The sequence below is a fragment of the Tachysurus vachellii genome, chromosome 7 (genome assembly GCF_030014155.1).
Source record: "Tachysurus vachellii isolate PV-2020 chromosome 7, HZAU_Pvac_v1, whole genome shotgun sequence".
In the NCBI taxonomy this organism is placed as follows: Eukaryota; Metazoa; Chordata; class Actinopteri; order Siluriformes; family Bagridae; genus Tachysurus; species Tachysurus vachellii.
In genome coordinates, this window is record NC_083466.1 from 26,180,829 (window position 1) to 26,203,328 (window position 22,500).

The 22,500-nt window shown below is 41.8% G+C and overlaps 1 protein-coding gene across 1 annotated transcript in view; it reads right to left on the bottom strand.

Annotated features, from left to right (window-relative positions):
- Positions 1 to 22,500, bottom strand: part of phlpp1 (PH domain and leucine rich repeat protein phosphatase 1) — a 52,061-nt gene that overhangs the window by 23,059 nt on the left and 6,502 nt on the right. The window contains exon 2 of the mRNA XM_060875163.1: positions 213 to 409. Within this exon, the coding sequence (XP_060731146.1) occupies positions 213 to 409 (197 nt within the window). The remainder of the gene's footprint in view (positions 1 to 212; positions 410 to 22,500) is intronic.

Consider the following 22,500-nt stretch of genomic DNA (forward strand, 5'->3'; position numbering starts at 1 on the left):
TGTACTATTGCCTCAATTAGAGGCGGTATGTGTATTTTTAACAATTTACAGTGTTACCTTTCTCCAGATCAGGTGCATTATGTGCATTTTATACAAACTAAAACACCATTGCCTTGGTAAGGCGGTAGGAATTGTGCAGTTCAATTAATTTAAAGTGTACCACTGCCTCGATTAGAGGCAGTATGTGAAGTTTTAACAATTTAAGGCATTACCTTTCCCCCGATCAGGGGCAGGATGTGCATTTTGCCCGCATGACTGGCTTTAATTGATGACACCATGAGGCATGTGCCACACAGGATGACGTGCCGGCGACTCCAGCGGTTCACGGGTAGTTGCAGTTTGCCTTTGCGTACGTTGTAAGTCCCAGAGAGCTGCACGCGCTCAGAACTTGCCATGTTGTACGGCTTTCCTGCAGGACACACAGACGAGCATTGATAAATAAACAAGTTGCAGAAAACACAAGGTTCGTGGAGCCACAATACGAGCCGAAGAAAATATAAATATTACGGTTTATAATTCTCCACAGTCTACAGTCTAATCTCACACACATTTCTACTGCCACTTGTCCAACCGTCTGCATTTCACACCAACATGCCGTGTCACCTGCAGCTGATCTTTAGGTCAGACTGAAGACACTGAGCTCGGTGTTGAGTATCTACACATCCTTATTCCTAACACCGACACCAAAAATTCTCAGCTTCATGTTTTCTCTTCACCGGTCCGAGGCCTCCGTGTCTGGATTCTGTACAGCAGGCTACGGGGACGGTCGTGTTTTCTGTGTGTCTCTGAATAGGAAACCCTGTCTAATAGCCTGGGATTGATTACACAATCGAGTGCCAGTGTGTGACAAGAGCAGTTCAACAGGGTCGACGTGTCCTGGTGTTTTAATTCTGATTACTGTTACTGACCGAGTGCTGCAATTAGCGCAAAACTGCCAGACGCTTGAGTGAATTCCAGCCAACGGAAAAGAAATCGACCTCTCGGGTCTGAGTTAGCGAGCTAATGTTATGTTCGGTTGATGAAAACAATTCGTTATTTATATTGCCGTGTTTAAACTCTTGTGCAAATGGTGTCTGGTCTGATTTTGGGGGGAAATTTTAAATGTAACGCTCCCTTCAAAACCACACGCGCAAATCTGAACGTGAGGGCAAGAAGCTGGGCTTTAGGATTAATAGCTAACGTGATCGACAGGTGAGGTATCGGGTTAGCCTCGATTGCCTGAACGTCGTTGGGTCTCAACAGTTGAAGTAGCACTTAAGCCCTATTTGGATTCGATTCAAATTTCATAGGAGATTGTTGAATCTGATCGTTTACCTTCCATTTCAAGCACCACTAATTGCCATGTAATCCTCGAAGCTAGCCTTAAAAGCGTAACGCTCCCTACAAAGGGAGCTCCGCCCTCACAACATGCCTTCCTTGGGTCCGAGGGCCAGAATCCGTTCTTTGAGGCAGCTGAAGTGATTGACAGGTGAGTACAGATGCCTAATGATCTTGATTGGTTGGATGTTGGCGAGCTGGATCATGTATTTGACGTAGCTAAGCGAATAACACAAAATGTCCATCTTTAGAGTCTGATAACTGGCCAGGATGTAAGTGAAGTATTGTCCTTGAAATGGTAGAACTTGCTCTAATTCAGCTTCGGTATATTTAAGCAGCTTTATCGGAGTTCCAAGTGATGCTTATTTAAACTCGGATAAATATAGCGAAGGACTCACGGACTCACACACACACACACACACACACACTGCCCTATCTGCAGATATTCTGACATTGATGGAACACCCCTGTGATTGTATCTAGTCCTTGGTCTCCAAACAGGAATGAACGATTTTTAAAAAAGGAACAACGTCGAAACGCGGAACAATGACCGTCAAGTCCGGTCGCGTCCGAGGTGGCGTCCCTCAACCCAAACACACGGGCAGACGGGAGTGAGGAAGGGCGCATGTGGGAGGGCGGTTGAGGGAGGATGGAACAGGAGGATGGCGGCAGAACAAAACCTCAAACCCCAGCTGAGATCCTGGGAGGACGTCCTGTTTACACAAGCACGGGAAGCAGCAGGCGGTCCTCACGCACACCCTTTACAGTAGGAGCGTACGCTCAGGCTCGGCTCACGCTAAACCACGAGATTTAGTGAGCACCGAGCTGACGGTGAACTAAATATTCCTTGTTTTTTCCTAGTCCGTCTGGGGTCCGGGTAAATCTCAGAAAATTAAACGCTTAAACATTTAAACGTGGGTTGTTGTAATAAAAATTAATCGTTTCTATGGTGACAGCTCCTTCACAGGGACTTGCATGGAGAAAAAAATAAATAAATAATGGAGGATTGTTACTATAGTAACAGCTCGTTCCCAGGAAATTGTATGGGGAGGAAAAAAATTGGATCGTTTCTATAGTAACACAGGAAATTATATGAAAAATGTTGGTTTCTGTAGTAACAGCTCCTTCACAGGAAATGATATGGAAAACGTCAGTTTCTATAGTAACAGCTCCTTCACAGGGGTAATTGGAGGGGAAAGAAAACCCGGATCGTTTCTATAGTAACACACTGGAAGGTAAAAGGTTTACTTCTGCTTAAACCATAAATGTAACAATAAACGGATAAAATGTACTCGTTTAGCGTTGGCGTTTTAGTTAAATACAGTCTGCGGATTATTGTTCCAAAAATAACCTGAGTGAAGGAGACAGTAAGTCAGCTGTTGATTAGTTTCTTACATCATCAAGCCGTGTGGTGTTTTATTCCTTATCTGATGTTACTGAGCTTTATATGGCGTCGCTGTAATGATGCGATGCGAAGCAGAAACGCTGGGAGGTTTAAATAGGAGTGTAGTGAGCAGGCGTGTCTCGTGTCCGTCACATTAAGATGGCTTCCTTCCTCCCTCCTGGGACAGGAAGAGTCGCATGTCTACGTCTGGCTCCAACACAAACATACACGGATGTCGACGACAAGCCGGCGTATCATCAGGAGCGAAGGACGAGTTAAATAAAGGAGTCCCGAGTACCGAAAGTGCTGTGTTCGGTTCTCCATAAAGGGTGCCGATAATTCTGGACGCCGCGTAATATGGAGACGGCCTTTTAAAATGTGTATGACTTGGGTACAAGAATAAAATGTACAATGGCCACACACACACACACACACAGAGGTGTTACACAAGCTGTGTTACAGTGCAGTGTCTCGTTTTCTCCCTCACACACAGAGAATAAGGCCGTGTCCCCAAACTGCAGCTCATTACTGATTCCCCAAGTGGATAGAGAGAGAGAGAGAGAGAGAGAGAGAGAGAGAGAAAATGATGTCCTTGCTGTAAACTAGGCTACACACACACACACACACACACACACAGTACACTAGAGTCCTGACCCACATACTGCAGCCGCTCCACATCTAAACGCATACACTGTGTGTGTCTCTCTTTCTTCAGGTGTCTCTCTGTCTCTGTCTATATCTGTGCATCTGTACCACTCATGTTGTCTCTGTCTCTCCATCTCTCTGTCTGTCTGTTATTTTTGTCCGTTCATCCACCTACCTACATTCTTTGTGTCACTGGCTTCCAACCTTTATTTCTAACTCTTTCCGTCTGTCTTTCTCTCTACCTCTATCTTTCTGTCTCAGTCTCTCTCTCTGTCGGTCTATCCTTCCATCTCATCATCATATCAGTCTCTCCCTCACTTCCCTCTATCATTTTGCTCTTTCATCCATCTGTTTCTCTCTCTCTCTCTCTCTCTCTCTCTCTCTATATATATATATATATATATTCCCATTGCTGTCTGTCTAAGTGCTGAAGATGTTTTTGTGCAACCCTGTGGTGTAAAAGAGGCATTAGATAACACACACACACACACACACACACACACACACACACACACTTACGCACACACACACAGATAAGACAGGTGTGTTTATCAGACAGTAGTACTGGCGTCTGATGCACTCTTTACCCTGACACTGGATTTTATCATCCCAGGTTATTTACTGCAGCTGAGATTACAGAACACACTGCTGCGTGTGTGTGTGTGTGTGTGTGTGTGTTGTATAGTAGTCTGGACAGTAAGAGACGCTGTTTATGGAATTATATGCTATGGGGTAACATTAGGTATCTGTGTGTTTGATGCCTACACACTAGAATTCCATCACACACACACACACACACACACACACACACACACACACACACACACCTTACTGCATACAAAACACACATGCGTCCACACCCTGCAGCTCAGGTTATGATGACAGTGGAAACACGCTATAATAAGATCTGACCCCTGAGGTTCCTGGTGTAGGAGCAGGATTTCAGGGGGCGTGGCTTCATGCCCATATATGGTCGTGTTGAGTCCACCTGCTGGGGTCCTTTAACCAGAGCAGAACACACAGATAAACATGCGGCCTTCCTCTTTTACTCCCACAAACATGTCAGATCCGAGAGCTGCTTGTCCGACCGCCTTCCTTCCTCCTGCATCATCCCTGCTCTCTCCCTCCGTCCCACCGCCTCCTCCCATCCCTCCATCTGTCGCTCTGTTTTCATGGAGTCTTATTAGCAGTGTGAAATGAGGATAATTAATTATCCGTTGAACGTCAAACTGACACTCTGGCATGAAGGTCCAGTCTGGCAGCATGGAAAGGCTACTTGTTGCGGGCGCTCACACACACACACACACACACACACACACACACACACACGGCAGGTGTTCAGGTATCAAAGAGCCAACAAAATCCTTACAAACATCATCAGGGCCAGAATTCATCAGGTGTCGTCCTCTACATTCACACACCAACTCCCCCCACACCCCCCAACACACACACACACACACAGCTCCATGCATGTCTTGAATGAGGGTGGGGTTAAATTCAAATTTCTTTCCTATCATCACTGGGAGATGTTCATAAATAATTAATTAACTGTGCTGTACAGCAGGCCTTACAGAAAAAGTATCCTAGAAATCACACACACACACACACACACACACACACACACACACACAATATCCGTGTCCTGAACTGCAGCAGACAGATAAATGGTACAGGAAAGAGACGGAGGCTGAGGAGGGAGGGAGGGAGACAGAGAGAGAGAGAGAGAGAGAGAGAGAGAGAGAGAGAGAGAGAGAGAGAGAGAGAGAGAGAGAGAGAGAGAGAGAGAGAGAGAGAGAGAGAGAGAGAGAGAGAGAGAGAGAGAGAGAGAGAGAGAGAGAAACAGTGAGAGAGAGTGAGTGAGAGAGAAAGAGAGAGAGTGAGAGAGAGAGAGAGAGACAGTGAGAGAGAGAGAGAGAGAGAGAGAGAGAGAGAGAGAGAGAGAGACAGTGAGAGAGAGAGAGAGAGAGAGAGAGAGAGAGAGAGAGAGAGAGAGAGAGAGAGACAGAGAGAGAGAGAGAGAGACAGAGAGAGAGAGAGAGAGAGAGAAACAGAAGAACACACACACACAGACAGACAGCTGGTGCAGCATCAGTTCTTTCGGTTTCTCCAGCCTGAGAGACACACGCTCATCCTCCATCGTCTCCCTCCCAACTCGTCTGCTTCTCATGATAAAACGTTACATAATAACTAAATAATAATAATTATTATCATCATCATCATCATCAATAAGAGATCATGTGACGATAAAAGAGAGGATAAAGTGCTGACGTAAATAATCAGAGCTCAGAGTTATGACTCTGCTCCTGAAACTGAACAATCAGCAGCTATCGATTCGGTTCGGAATCAGATTTCCCTGTCCGAAGCGTTTGACAGCAGAACGGAGCCTATTCTCAGAGCTGCGTCTCGAATAACATCCAGGATAAAGAACCTGCTGGTGATGTTGTGCTGAAGCGTATCCAACACCACTGCAGCTGATCCTCACCGCTTTTTACTGCTTTATTTATTCGTACATTTTATCCACATACTGGAGGCTGCACGACAAAACGACAGCTTGATTAACTGTGGACCAATCAGGAGCCGGAAGAGGCGGGTCACATGACGCGTGAACGTAGGCTCAGGTCTCGTACAGCGAGGAATAAAACGCTTCTCGGGTTTTCCTCTGACACTGGAGACTCCTTACCAAACCGTTCAGCAAACCTCACACCTCTCCTGCTGTACAAAGCCCCGGGTGTGCAGGCTGTTGCTATAGAAACGAGGAGGGATCAGAAATCATTTTCCTTCTGGCCAATCAGAGCCCAGAATTCAGGAACATCTCCGTGCTGGGATTTGATCCGTGATTCCAGAATAACAAGGAATTTATTCACTTACTCTCTCACTCATCTTCTACCGCTTATCTGAACTACCTCGGGTCACGGGGAGCCTGTGCCTATCTCAGGCGTCATCGGGCATCAAAGCAGGATACACCCTGGAAGGAGTGCCAACCCATCACAGGGCACACACACACACTCTCATTCACTCACACAATCACACACTACGGACAATTTTCCAGAGATGCCAATCAACCTACCATGCATGTCTTTGGACCGGGGGAGGAAACTGGAGTACCCGGAGGAAACCCCCGAGGCACGGGGAGAACATGCAAACTCCACACACACAAGGCGGAGGTGGGAATCGAACCCCCAACCCTGGAGGTGTGAGGAGAACGTGCTAACCACTAAGCCACCGTGTCCCCAGGAATTTATTCGTTAGTCGTTATTTCTTTTATTTGTTTATCCACTAAAACTTTTTACAGCGTGTGATGATGATGATGATGATGTCACTCAGGGACAAGATGAGACACAATAAGACAAAGACACAAACGTTCCTTCGCTGCTTTTCGCTGAAAACTGACGCAGGATTTCACACCTAAACATTTTTAATATTATTCCATTTTCTTTTAAATTCCACTTTTTCATGCTACATTTTTTTACTTAAATATTCGACCACGTATAAAGCCGAGTGACACGACGGTGTGACACCGATACAGTGATTTGTTGATGCGACGTGGAATAAAAATTTGAGATAAAATAAATAGATTTGTATTATGTTTGTTTTTTTTACCTTTTATAAACACAAAAAAATCACTGCAAAGTCTCCTGATAATCAGCAGCCTCTCTGACGAGCTCGTCTGCATGATCCAGAGTCCCAGCATTACCCCCCATCTCTCTCACACACACACACACACACACACACACACACACACACACCCATCTCTCACTCTCTCTCTCACACACACACTCTGTTTTTATTACCACATTTTCTCAACAGATTACCAATAAATCTGTAACCTCTACCGATCTGTAAGCTTTACCGAAGCACTAATTTTACAGCTAGGTGTGTGTGTGTGTGTGTGTGTGTGTGTGTGTGTATTGGGGGGCTTCTGGTTGTTGAGGCAACTGTACTCAATGTTTTATAACTCATGTTATATAACTATAATGTACTGTTTTTACAAACACACACACAAAATGGAATAAATAAATAAATAAATAAGGATAAAAAGAAATATGTTTTCCATATTAATTTCCAAATATCCGCATTTATTATTATTGTTTTTTCCATTATATCATTTTCTGCCTTCAGTCATTTCTTTCTGTCGTTATATTTACTTGATGCAGCATTTGTATAAAATTAAATTCCTTGTATTTCGTTATAGAGTTATAGCTGAATAGAAAATAACTTTAATTTCTTTATTATTATTATTATTATTATTATTAAATAAAACACCTTTGTTTTAAGTTTATCTTTATACAATATTTATTTTATGTTTTATTATTAAATAAAAAATATAAATATTTATTGTAATAAATTATTAAATAAAAAATTATGTTTTAATATTATTATATTATATTGTATTTATTCCATTTAACCTCCTGTTAAAAAACAAACAAACAAAAATAAAAAACCCTGATGTCCGAGATGTGGTTAAAGTTCACACGCCGAGCTGTGATTCGTTTTTTTATGGTGGTGTTTTATTGGTGTGTGAAAGCGGAGCGGCTCCGACGCCGCACGCCGTCCGGAGTTCAGTGTTCTGATCCCATCATGCACTGCGGCGTGAAACAATCTAACCTTACAAGTCTGGAGCGAGCAGTGAGCAGGTAGTAACAGAGTTCAGCTTCATGCTAATGTGATCAGAGTACATTTTAACATACACACACATATATACACACACACACATATATATACACACACACACGCCTGAACAAATCGTTTCTCTGTAATAACATGCTGGCAGAAGCTGAGTCTGAGCTGCCAGTTATGTAACACAGGGGAGAGGGAGAGAGAGAGAGAGAGAGAGAGAGAGAGGGAGACGGAGAGAGAGAGAGAGAGACGGAGAGAGAGAGAGGGAGACGGAGAGAGAGAGAGAGGGAGACGGAGAGAGAGAGAGAGGGAGACGGAGAGAGAGAGAGAGAGAGAGACAGAAAGAGAGAGACAGAGAGAGAGAGGGAGACGGAGACAGAGAGAGAGAGAGAGACAGAGAGACAGACAGAGAGAGAGACTAATAAGGAGAAAGAGGCAAAAAGAAAGTCAGTCATGTTTAAGAAGAGATTTAGGGCATAACACGGGAGATATACGTAGATCAGAAACTGAACAGAGACACGGGAAAGAAAAGAGAGAACGAGAAGAGAGAACGAGAAGGGAGAACGACAGACAGAGAAAGAGAGTGAGTGAGTTTGGATGAGGATGCTGGAGACAGGACAGAGGCGACAGAGAGAGATGTGCTGAGAGACATATCAGATAACAAAGATGGACTAGACTAGAGAGAGAGAGAGAGAGAGAGAGAGAGCGAGAGAGAGAGAGAGAGAGCGCGAGAGAGAGAGAGAGAGAGAGAGAGAGAGAGAGAGAGAGAGAGAGAGAGTGAGATCAAATCTAAACTGGAGTGAGATTTGATATAGACTAGAGAGAGACACATTGGATGGTCCTCATGTCTGCAGTGAAGTCAGCAGTGATGGACTGATGAACGTGATTAGTAACCACTCATCCCTCCGCTTCATCACTTGCTTTACAGCAAAGGGAGCGTTTAAACAGCAGGGACGCTCCTGTCCTCCATGTTTACTCTTATCTCTGTGTGTGTGTGTGTGTGTGTGTGTGTGTGTGTGTGTGTGTGTGTGTGTGTGTGTGTGTGTGTGTGTGGTAGACGCCTCTGGTAGAACTTTGTCCTCAGTAAACAGGTTGGTCTGGATTTCCCCTCCTGCTGAACTCTGTAGCCGCGTGTGAGGGTGATTGGGGCACATAGCAGGCGAACGTTTCTGCCAAGTCTAAACAAGTCCAAAGTCATCCGGGGCATCAGGGCACGTCAGTGGGAAACGGCCTCGCAAAGCGAAAGCTACAATTTAACAAACAGATAAAGTAAAATGTCCCATTTACACTAGACCTTGTGGCGCTATGCGCTACGACTCGTACGCCAAGCTGACACGCGTTGCCATGGTGATCTCCCGGGTTTTGTTTTGATGTTGTTGTTTGTTTGCTTGTTTTTTTGCACCAGATGGCAAACGATAACTAATTAAAAGCGATGAACGAGGAACCCGAGGAACGTCGGACCATTGAAAAAAGCTACATGTAGAAATCGTGCAAACATAAACTTTCTGGAACAAATTAAACGTCTCTACAAATTTAGACGCATCAAACAGGAAGTGAGGGAATCTCGATGGTGGCTTTCTTTTTTTTTTTTTAAATCGTATATCAAATTTTGCAGACCTTCTTGGGAAATTTACTTGACCTGGTGAATTCACAAGCACAAGATTCTTCTGTTAAACGCCTAGCAGTGATACGCATGACTTCCTGTTAGAGCTGTACTCATGTTACACAGGTTGTGATGTCACAACACACGCCTCCAGCGTTCAGGAAACCTGCACTGTTCTTGACAAACGTTCATCTTTTGCGAGCAGATGAGTTTGTTCTAACTCTTTTCTATAACGCCTGTAATTCTATACTGTTAGAATTCACAAATTATATAAAAATAAAATTTCCTTCATCCAGCCTAGTGTCAGAAAAATTGGACACTACAGACCAATCTAAACAAACGAACAAAATAAATAAATAAATAAAAATGAACAAAACCAAAACAGTAACAAAAACAAGCAAAAAATAAATAAATAAAATAAACAAACAAAATAAATAAATATTTGTTTTTGAAATAAATTACAAAAACAAATAAAACAAAATAAGATTTAAAAAAAAATAAACAAAATATCTAAATAAAATGAAAAGAAATTACAAAAACAACCCCCCCAAAATAAAAAATTAAAAACAAAAAATTTTTAAACAAATAAAACAAAATAAAATTAAAATAAATTACAAAACAAAAAACCGAAAATGAAATTAAAAAAATGACAAAAAACAATTATGATCCCCCTTACAGTACGTTTGCTTGCTTGGTCACGTAAATTGAAGCGATAAATTTCTACTCCGCCTCCTTTGAATGGCCTCCGGGTTTCTTTTATCCAGAGTAAAGCTTTGAAACAGAAACGCTTCCTAACCTGTTCATGGTCTTGTTTGTTCATCCGGTGATGTGTTATAACATGACGTGACACCTGAGCTGGTGACAACATGACTGATTTATAGGCAGCAGATTTCGCTCCAAACGGGATGTTTTTAAAAAGATCCAGCTGCAGAATTTCGGTTCTTTAATTAACAGGTGCTCCGGTGGAAAAGGATGAAGATCAAGACGAGGTGTGTTTAGTTTGGCAGACGTTCTGTATCCGCCTTCAGCCCACGTAACGTACGGCTTGATAAACGAGTGGCTTTACTCGGGACAGGAAGCTGGCTGTAGATCAGACGCGGATTGGACCGGTGCGTACCTGAGATTACAACCATGACGAAGGTTCAGTCAGTTACATCATCCTCAGGATACTGTTAGTGCAGTGACATGTTTAAGATGTAAAGCGTGTGTGAACCGGGAAGAGCCCTCAGAGAGGATCTGATCTCCTCAAGCTCCACATTAACTGCTGAAACACGATATGGCCTCAGGAGGAGGAGGAAGAAAAGGAAGAGGATGAGGTGTTGGAGGAGGAAGACTAAAAGAAGAGGATGATGTGTTGGAGGAGGTAGAGGAGGAGTAGGAGATGGAGGTAGAAGAGGAGGAGAAGGAGGAGATGGAGGTAGAAGAGGAGTAGAAGAGGAGGCGGAGATGGAGGTAGAAGAGGAGGAGGAGGAGGAGGAGGGATCAAGCTGACAGTAAGCTGATTCAGTTCAGACTAAAGAGGAGAAAAGGAACTCAGGCCTGGATTCAGTCATTTACATAATGAATGACAGGTAGGGGTGTGTGTGTGTGGGTGTGTGTGTGTGTGTGTGTGTGTGTGTGTGTGTGTGTGTGTCCCCGTGCGCTCGCTCTAATCAACTATCAATGTATTATCAGCTCTTTCTTGCATCTCGTACCTTATTTTCTGTCACTAATTATAGAAGAACTGATCATGGTTTCATTTCTCCTTCTACTGTAACTGTACTGTATCACACACCTATAACACGTCCTCCTGCTCTTTACTAATGCCCTGAGAACAGTGACAGAACAGTACACACACACACACACACACACACAGAGTGTATCACAGTCCTGAACCAGAGCAATTTGTCTTTCAAAGCAGTGAGAGGTTATCTGATCCGGCTGAGGACGTTGCAGTGAGGAAGACGAACCAGCTAGACGACACGCTGAGACGCTGAGATGCGCGCACACACACACACACACTTCAACTAAAATAACAGGGGAGGGGGGGATAAACAAACAAATAAAACAAAAACAAAAATTAATTATAAAAAATGTAAATAAGATTTTTGTTTAATAGTTTTGGTTTATTTGTCCACCAACAACACTTCTCTAGTCCTGAATCCTGTAAACAAACCCTTAAGAGCTGTTATTACATCACTGTGTAGTTTCCCTGTGTGCTTAAACAGTGCTGTGAAAAAGTAACGCTCGCAGACCTTCAGGTATGATGTCATTTTGCATGAGAACAAAAAAGGTAAACACACAGACACACACAAACACACACACAACCATGTCCCCGATTCACCTCCACCTGTCGCTCCACTTCTCCTTCAGCAGGAAAAACTGCAAGAGCAGGCTTCCTTCTAATCCCAGATCACACGTGGGGGAATTTCAGCAGAATCAGCCAGGCTTTAAAATAGGAACTGCTCTCGTTGCCACACCGCACTTAAAACACCTGAATGTTTCAGCTGGGGATTTTTATCAGCCACCAGTCATTTTACAGAATTTGGGGTGGATTATTATTATTATTATTTTTTATATATATTTCATTATCAGGAAGTTGTAAAAAAAATTGTAGTCAGGCTGTTTTAGCTAGCAATGTGTACAGCGTGTATATCCGCATTACAGCAGGAACTCGCAATGTGTGTGTAAAAATGCCTTACACCTCGCTTAGCTTAGCGGGATTTCCTCACACACACACACACACACACACACACACACAAACACAAACACACTCTGATCAAACTTTACCTCAGGACCGTTCTGGAAAAACAACAAACTGGTGAATATAAATGTCAAAAATTCAAGTCATGTCAAGAAAAACACACACACACAGACACAGACATACAGAGACACACAGAGACACACACACACCTGCTGATCCAACTTTACCTCAGGAACGTTCCGGAAAAACAACAAATTAGTGAATATAAATGTCTAAAATCAAGTCATGTCAAGAAAAACACACACACACAGCGACACACACACACACAGACATACAGAGACACACAGACACACACCTGCTGATCAAACTTTACCTCAGGAACGTTCCGGAAAAACAACAAACTAGTGAATATAAATGTCAAAAATTCCAGTCATGTCAAGAAAAACCCTCCACACACACAGACACACACACACTTTTTTTTTATAATACTTATTTTAAAATTATTTATTTATTTATCGAATTAAAGTCATGTTAACCCACGGTATGTTATTTTGTCCTAAAAATAAACAAAAAATAAAATAAAACATGTTTATTATAATTGTATATTTTAAAGGTGTTTAAAGGTAAAATTAAAATCTTTCCTTTTGTTGTATTGTTAGTAGAATTACTAAAATATATTTTCTACAAACGACTGTGCTGATTTTAACTCAATATCATGTAGAAATCTATTTATTCCTATAAAAGTATATGCCATTTAATTACAGTGGAGATGATTACTGAGGGATTTGTTTCTATTAAACAGATTATTTCTATTAATCTCTATAAATTCTATTCATTTAGATTTGCGTAGGGAGTCTGATGGAGGTTGGTGTTACGGCATGTTCGTGTTCGCTCACACAGAGTAACCTTCATTCTTCTCTGTTGTTTTTTTTTCTTTTTCTTTTCACTGCCTTTTGTTTCATTTCAAACTGAACAAGGCCTGGAAGTCCAGAGCATCCGGGGAGCCATGGAACTGAGCCAGACGCATCACATGGAGGGGCCATGTGAGAGAGGGGGAGAGGGGGAGGGAGGGAGAGGGAGAGAGAGAGAGGGAGAGATGGGGAGGGAGAGAAAGAGAGCGAGAGGGAGAGAGAGAGAGATGGGGAGAGAGAGAGAGAGAGAGAGAGAGAGAGAGAGAGAGAGAGAGATGGGGAGAGAGAGAGAGAGAGAGAGACTGAGAGGGAGAGAGAGAGACTGAAAGGGAGAGAGAGACTGAAAGGGAGAGAGAGAGATAGAGAGAGAGAGAGAGAGAGAGAGAGAGAGAGAGAAGGGACAGAGGAAGGAAGAGAATTAAGAGGAAGAGGGATGGGGAAATTAGGAGAGAGAGAAAAGGGGGGTCAGAGAGAGAGAAATAGAGAGCGAGAGAGAGTGTGTGTGTTAAAATCACACTACCCTTCATTTGAACACTGAAGTCAGACGATTAATAAAAGATTTGATTAGCGGCTGCAACAGTTAGAGCGGGCAAACACACACACACGCACACGCACGCACGCACAGACACACACACACGCACGCACACACGCGCACAGACAAACGCACAGTCCTCTTTAGCAGCTCTTGCACACACCAGTGTGGAACACTGACAGTCTCCATTCACAGACTCCACCAGAGTAACACTTTCACACCACACACAATAATAACATCTCCCTCTGTTCCACACTTACATTTTACTTTAATCTGCTGCTGACGACGAGGATCACATACACTCGCATCTTAATGACTCCTTTACTTCTTTATGGTCGATATGCGCTTGACTCGAGTATTTAATATTATTAGCAGCTTTAAGCTACATTTACAGCATCTAGCAAACGCCCTTAGATCTATATGGACTTCCATTTTATCTCATTTTTGTACGTGAGATACACGGGACCTGGGATTTCAGCTCACAATCCTCTGATCAGTAGACCAACACCTTCACCACCAGGCCACCACCTCCTCAGTGCTACATGTGATAGTTTGCTACACCAGTGTGCACTTTTATTTTCTCACATCTATATTACAGCACAGTGAAATTCTTTCTTTACATATCCCAACTTTGGAGGTCGGTGACAGAGTTCATGGTCAGCCGTGATACAGCACCAGTGGAGCAGTGATGGTTAAGGGCCTTGCTCGAGGGCCCAACAGTGGCAGCTTGGCAGTGCTGGGGCTCGAACCCTGATCCTCCAATCAACACCACAGAGCCTTAACCGCTTGCACCAGAACAGCCAGGACTCAATGTCACCGATGTCGAAGATGAAACCTCCACCTCCATAAAGTCTGGTCTGTCTTGTTACTACTTTTGTTGAACTACTCTAGATATTTTCTTATATTTTACTCTGTTTGGCTCGATTCTGAAATCTGAATCAGTTCATCTGCTGGTTCTGACAAAATTCATTCACTCATCTTCTACCGCTTATCCGAACTACCTCGGGTCACGGGGAGCCTGTGCCTATCTCAGGCGTCATAGGGCATCAAGACAGGATACACCCTGGACGGAGTGCCAACCCATCGCAGGGCACACACACACACACTCTCATTCACTCACACACACACACTACGGACAATTTTTTCCAGAGATGCCAATCAACCTACCATGCATGTCTTTGGACCGGGGGAGGAAACCGGAGTACCCGGAGGAAACCCCCGAGGCACGGGGAGAACATGCAAGATCTGACAATATATACACACAAAAAACCCCACAAACAGCCGAGCGTTCGATCACTCAGACAAACAACAGACGAATGATACAGAAGCGGTGGAGGCATTAATCGAGATTTGCCTCTTTTGCCTAAGAAGGTTCCAGTACAGAATTAAAGATTTTCCTGACAAATTTTAGTCTAATAGAAACATCTCTTTCCTTTCCCACAATTTTCACGTAAATTCCTCTTGCAGAAATAATGACTCTCTCGCTTCTTCTTTTTTTTATTTCTATTTCCTCCGACTCAATCCGGTTGGCTACAATTTGTCATGATCAACAATTAAAGACGAGGATATATTCAGCAGGCTAAATAAAAGGGAGGGAAACATCGCCGCCTCGCGGCTCAATAACTTCACCTGAATGAATGATGGACTTTGGGAATTTGCAACTTTAACCGATGCCACGACCTCCTTTAGTGTTCTTTGTACTGCAGCTAATTTTCACATGCAAATTGATATAAAAATATTTTGCCACCTTAAAAAAATGGTTTTGCATTTGGTTAAGCCTTGCTTAAAAAAACAAACAAAAACAAAAAAAAAAACAAAGTCAAGTATCCACCCAAACAAAACCCAGAGAAAGAGAAACGTTTAGAAATCTGTACAGACGCTGGTCTGGTTTTTTTTTTTTATTGGAAATCCTACGATCCCTCGTTCTCTGTATATAAGCAAAAGATCCCTGACACGACAACTATTAATAGACAGCAAGTTCCCGCATTCAACAGCTGCAGACTGACATCTCATTTACTCCGTCTGTGCTCGGCGGCTCATTAGCATGTGCTTAGCTTTGTGTTTCTGAGAGGAATAAGAGCGTGGGTTCTTCTCAAATGGGTTTCCGCGCCATCACCGAGATGGAAAGGGATTAGTGTTACGCCTGAGGAGGAACGAGTCTTCCTCGTGACTCTGCTCCAGAAGTCTTCTCTGTATGTCTGTCTGTCTGTCTGTCTGTCTAGGGGACAAAAGTTAGACGTCTCGTCTGAAATTTAACTTCGTGCTATTTGTGGAAATCTCTCACGGAAGATGCGATTGTCGTCCCGTCGGATTCCGCCGTTGGTTTTATAAAGCCGTTCTTTAAAAGGATGAAGCGGGATGATATGCTAATATGGACGAAAGTAATTACAAGCCAACAAGGATGGAGTTTTTTCTTCTTCTTCTTCTTCTTTTTTTTTTTTTTTAAATTCACTTCAGGACATAGACAAACACATTAAACGTTTTTTGTATAAACAACAAAGCTGCACGGATATTTGAATAATCTCCCGGCTGAGGCTTCGGTATTTAAATACTAACGTGAGAATGTTACGCAATATGGTATTAGAGAAAACATGGAGGAGGAGAAAAAAAAGCAACGTGATGAGAAAGAAAAATGAGTGAAAGAAGGAACAAAAACAGAAGATTGAAAGAGAACTAACAAGGTCCTGCGGAATAAAGAATGGGAAAAATGAAACAACAACAAACAAACAAACAAACAAACAAACAAACAAATAAATAAAAAGAGTTAAAATGTCACTGGAAAATTTGAAGGGACGTCATTGGAAATTAAGAAAAATGGTCAAAACAATGGAGCATATGGGGAGAAAATGAGATAGAAATAGTCATTGATAAAAAAAATAAAAATAAAAATAAAAAAATAAATTGACAATATTGGCAAAAAGCTGGTCTGGTGTGGTCTCTAATTCGCTCCACATCCACACCAATCAATTTCGGAGTGACACGAGCGACTGATCACCTGCAGGAGTGAACGTAGACTACCTGGTGCGAACTCGGGGTGAAAAGGTCACATTAACACTCCAGGAGCTTTAATACGGATGGCTGGGTATCAGATGTGTTCGTCTCTCCCTGCTGTTCTGACTCTAATCTACCTCATTGCTCTGTGTGTGTGTGTGTGTGTGTGTGTGTGCGCGCACGCTCTTTCTCTGTACAGTTACTGACACAAATGCTCTCGTGTGAGTAGGAGGAGCTTCTTTGCCTGATCAGTCAAAATTTATCTCAAGAACAGTGGGAATGTGGAAGGAGGAGAAAATAAAAGGAGAAAAAAAAAAACGTGTCAGGTCAGAAATTGTGAATTGTTCAAAAAAAAAAAAAAAAAGTATTGGCCGACATCTTCTAGTGTTGATCTGTTTAAAGTGCAGAGGTAGAGTTCTGCTGCTTTGGACGAACCTCAGTGGAGAAAACACACGCCTCCGTGTTTTGTGAGCAACAAGATAAGCAGCGAAGCGTGATGGAGCGAAGGATATTTTCATCCTCAGAAGACTGAGGGATGTAGTAGATTAGTCACTAAGGTGTTGGTCTACTGATTGTAAGGTTGTGAGTTTGAATCTCAGGTCCACCGAGCTGCCACCGCTGGGCCCCTGAACAGGGCCCTTAACCTTCAACTGCTCAATTGTATAAAATGAGATAAAATAGAAGATGCTCTGGATATAACGGCGTCTGTTCAATGCTGTACATGTAAATGGAGTTGAACTCGTTTAAAGGCACGAAGTGCTGCTCGGTCTCCGACGTCACGTCCTGAACTCTGAGGTGACGAGTTTCATATACAGATCGGTTTGTTTGCTGAAAAACATTATTTTAATTCTCTTTTTGCGGATCTGAATTCGATGATGTGAATTCCATGGCTTACTTTGGCTTTAATAAGATACTAGATGACGGGTTTGTAACAGATGATCTCCTGAGCTTTAATGTAAAAGCTGTGAATCTCACTCGTGACAACGTTTCCCACGGATCAGTCAGCTGTCATCAGACATGCTCGAGCTGTCCGTCAGCGTCCTCCTGAATCATTAGCTTGTCTCCTGAGAGCTTGCTCTGAAGCTCCTTCATGTGACCTTCCATGCTGGCCGTACCACTGTGTGTGTGCGCGTGTGTGTGTGTGTATGCCGTGAGATCAGATCACACGCAATGCTTATCTGATAACCACGTGATTATTAAACACCGGCAAGACTGAACGCCACGACTGTACAGTTGTAACCTCACAGTCCAATAAATCACATCATACTTCGACAAATTATTATTTTTTTTAAATAAATAAATAAATGAATGAATGTGCAGAGATTAAGCCATGTTTGCTACATTACTAGAACTAATTAGGTACAGAAAAAAATATATATTTTATTTATATAGGTGTATATAATGTTCATATATATATCAATATATATTTTTTATTTATTTATTTTGCCATTCATTTCTCCTAAAATACCTCATAACTGTATTTTAAACTATATTCCAAGTTGATAATAAATAAATAAATAAATTGTTAAGTTGAAAAAGAGAGTTGAATGTGTCGCTGTTTGCTATTTTATCATTAAAATAATTTTTTTTAATAAAAACCTACGATTAATAAAAACGTTTAGAAATTTATAACCCAAAAATAGAAAAATAAAAATAAAAACCACACACATGCAGCTCTAGTTTCAGATGTCTGAGTCCATGAACGTTCTTTTCTTAATAGTGACACTGATATACAACATTTGATTCTCAGCACAGGTAAATTAATTATTTAATTAATTAAAAAACAGATTTAATCATGTTTCTGTAGAACCACAGTTTGAGCAAAACACAAAGCACCAAATCCCATCACATGCACAAGCGTGATATAAATAACACGAAAACAAACAAGCAGCGTGGCTAAAAATCTGAGCGGGTAACGCTAATATATTTCTACTCGTATATACGTTAATATATTTCTACACTGCTGGCGCCATTCGTTGCCCTGGCAACCGGCTAAGCCGTCTGAGTATGTGCGAAATCTATAAGGCCAAAATGACAAACGTCACAGTCCGAGAGCTGGCGAGCGAGATCCATCTGTAGTGCTAAGAGTGCGAGAGATGCAGGCCAGGGTAACATATTTCACAGCGAACTCCTGATTTACATCGGAATGGCGCGGGAAAAATTTTAGATCGGGATTGGCACAAAGGCAGACGTCTTACTGAAATGGAATTCTTGCTGGAGGAACGGACGCTAGGAGACTTTCGCTTCACAGCCATGTTCATGTGAATTACATTACTGTTTATTAGGTTTCTGATCAAACTTCCTCAACTAGCCTTTTAGAGAAAAAAAAAAAAACTACCTTAAATTAATAACAATTATAGCTTTCTGCTAGTTACCTACATCACATCTTTAGCATGCTCTTCTGGAATCTAGATAAACACTTAACAATTGTGAACTTCTTCCAATCTACTGCACATTTGCTATCTACTAGAAAACTAGCCAATCATTTTTCATTTCTACTTGGAAACCACTTGATGTTCGCTACGTTCAATGAAACTAGCTCCAACTTGCTACCTACCTGTAAACTATATGACTATTCTTAGCTACTAGCAAACAGCACAATGTTTGGTATGTAACAGTAAAATGCTAGTAAACTATACTACGACTTGAACTCGCTATCGACTAATGAACTCTCTCGTATTTGCTACACACAAAAAAAAAGTATACAAAACTTGCTACCAGAAGTCACCGCATTCGAGTTATCAGTACGCGAGCGCGTGACCCGAGCCTTCTGGGTAATATAAACACAAAGCTCAGAGTGTGGCTGAAGTACTACGCTGACTGCGTCTGACCTAGTTTCAAGATTAAAAGCACAAAAATTAGACGGGCAGCAAAAAAGAAACGTGCTACTGAAGGTAAATAGTCTACTGAAGGTAAAAATAAAAATAAAAAATAATAATCAAGATTAAAACAAAAAAAAATTTCTTCAGGGAAACTTTTCCAATATATATTTTAATTTGAAACAATTCTTTCTAAAACCGCTACAAAATGAATTTTATTTCTAAGCTGTTTAAGCATACAATTTTGAGCTCACTTTTTTATTTAGTTACTTAATGTTACTTAAAGTAAAGAAAAAGAAAAGTCCTGATTAAAAAAAGCACTAAGAGTAAATAATTGAGGGGATGAGTGCGGTGTCCTGATTTAGCAGAAGGCGCTCTGGTTTATTTCCCGCTGCTGAAAAGGCTTTTGGATCTGGTGAGTTTCCCCATAAAAATCACACAAACACAAAATAAAAATAAAAAAAACCCTCAATGTATAAAGAGGTAAAGTCCATAAAATATGAGAGTCAGTACATTCAGATGAAGTAGCACTAAAATCCTGTGGTGATCAAAATAACAGCTCTGCTCACACTTACGAACGTTTAGAACCGCACCTGACAAACTAAAGCGTTAGCAAGCTCATGGACCTTTAACCTCAGAGCGCTATTTACTTTTCCATCATCTTATCTGAAGGGAACACGGCTGATATGAAGCTGTAAAGGAATGTGGAGGGTGAGGGGAGTCTGCTTTCCAAATGCTAACACGCGGCCGAGGGATCGTTTCAGGAATTCGTCCGCAAACACGGCTAACAAATGACAAGATACTGACTGATCTCTGAGGATTGATATTTAATATTTAAAAACACAGATTTTTTTTTTTTAAATAATGCTAGTATTCAAGCTTGTATTCTCCATGTACTAGTAAACCTGGCAGGTATTGGCTAACTACTACTAACTAGCTCACTTTTGCTAACTACCAGTAAGCTATTTGTAAACTAGTCAGCATCTGTGAGCTTATTTGCTATCTGTGAGAAAAACTTGCTCCTGTCTGCTAGCTACTAGCAAACAACTCACATATTCTACCATATACTAAACTAGCTTGCATTGGCTAACTATCAGTACACTACCTAACATACATTAGCTATTCATTAATTATTAGTAAATAATCACTATTTTTTTTATCTAGCAGCTTATTGTTATCTGACCATAAATTACCTCAGCTTACAGGTTCACTCCAATAATTATTTCCCTTAGCTCAAAAATTTCCAAATGCCAAATCACAATCAGCCATCTTGTTTATTTCAAATCGAGTGTTTAAGTGTAACACACTATCCATTACATTTTTAACTACCTAACATTTGCTATGTATTACCATGTTTTTATTTAGTAATAAAGTAGTTTATTGCTATCTGATCAGAAATTACCTCACATTTGCGATTTGTTAATATAAGCTAACAGGCACCCAGTGTTTGCTAACTACTTAGCTAACTAGCGCTGCTGCTATCTAGCTCACATTTGCCATCTACCAGTGAACAGCTTAACGTTTTTTTCTAGCAGCTTGGTCGTTCATTTACTATATACTTCTAAACTAGCTCACATATGCTATTAACAAACTAACTAACATCTGCTACCTTTTACTAAACCAGCTCTCACCTGTAACTGCTAAATGTTTCTCACGATAAGTAAATTAGCTTGCATTTCCAAGCAAACTAGCTTGTATTTGCTAACTACTAATAAACTACCCATCACTTACTGATATAATCGTAAAATATTTCTCTGTAACAGTGCTTTAGTGAGCTAGCTTAGCACGTGGGTCCTCTTGGATATTTAGCTTATTAAATGTAGCTCAAAAAAATATCCAAATGCTAATCCATTCACACAATCAGCCATCTTGGTTTCGAGTGTAATACGCTATTTGCTACTTCGCTACGTCTTTTACCATCCTTTATCCTCGTGAGTCTTTTTATTAGCAAAGTTAGCAATGTCAGCATGCTTTTTTTTGTTGTTTGCTTTTTCAACTGAAGTGCAGCTTAGTGCTGTATGAGGAAGAAGCGGTCATGGCTATAAACTCAGACGCAGATCTAAAGCAATCTCGTGTCTCCCTCCCGCCTTTTTTTTTTTTTTTTTTCCCCTTTTCCTCTCAAACATGCCTGACATGCCGTAGGAGCCAGCGTAGATTCCACACATTCCTCTGAGAGCAGGATCGGAACGGGGGGATTTCCGGTTGTTTCTGTCAGAAAGACGTGAGAGGAGATAGAGGGACGAGTGGGAAAATAAAAGGAGTGAGCGTGTGTGTGTGTGTGTGAGTGAGAGAGTGTGTGTGTGTGTGTGTGTGTGTAAGTGAGAAAGTGTGTGAGGGAGAAAGAGAGAAAGAGAGAGAGAGAGAGAGAGAGAGAGAGAGAGAGAGAGAGAACGTGTGTGTGCACGCTATGATTGCTGGATAGGGGGATGGGCAAAAAGTGTGTGTGGGCATGAGAGAGCAAAACACACAAACACACACAAGAATGTGACTAACCGACATCCCGGAAGGCCGATAGCTCAGGTGACCTGTTCTTAATCTGAGTCACATGGCAGGCGCATTAGCCGCCTTAGCTAGCGCGCTTAACCTGCAGAACACTGCATGACTCATGTGCATACTGACACTAAAAACGAATGTGTGTGACACAGCACTTTATCACACCATTCACCATTTGTGAAGCGCTCCGGAACGCTACCTCCAATGCTAACATGTGCCACACTTCTCAGGTGTGAAACCATCTAAAGGGAGATTCGCACGTAAATGACGACGGCTTTAGGGGACATGAATAATTAGAGTGTAACACCCCTATGTTTGCGATACTTTCTGCAAGATTAACACGGTAATTGTCTGATAATGTCGCTAACTAGCAGACACTGGCGTATAGCGACCGATACTGTTGCTGCTTGTGAGAAATAACACAATAAGTTGTAAAGTTTCATGCTTGTGCTTCTGGCAGATGAGCAGCACAAGCTACGAGCCACCTCCAGATCCGCCAACAAGC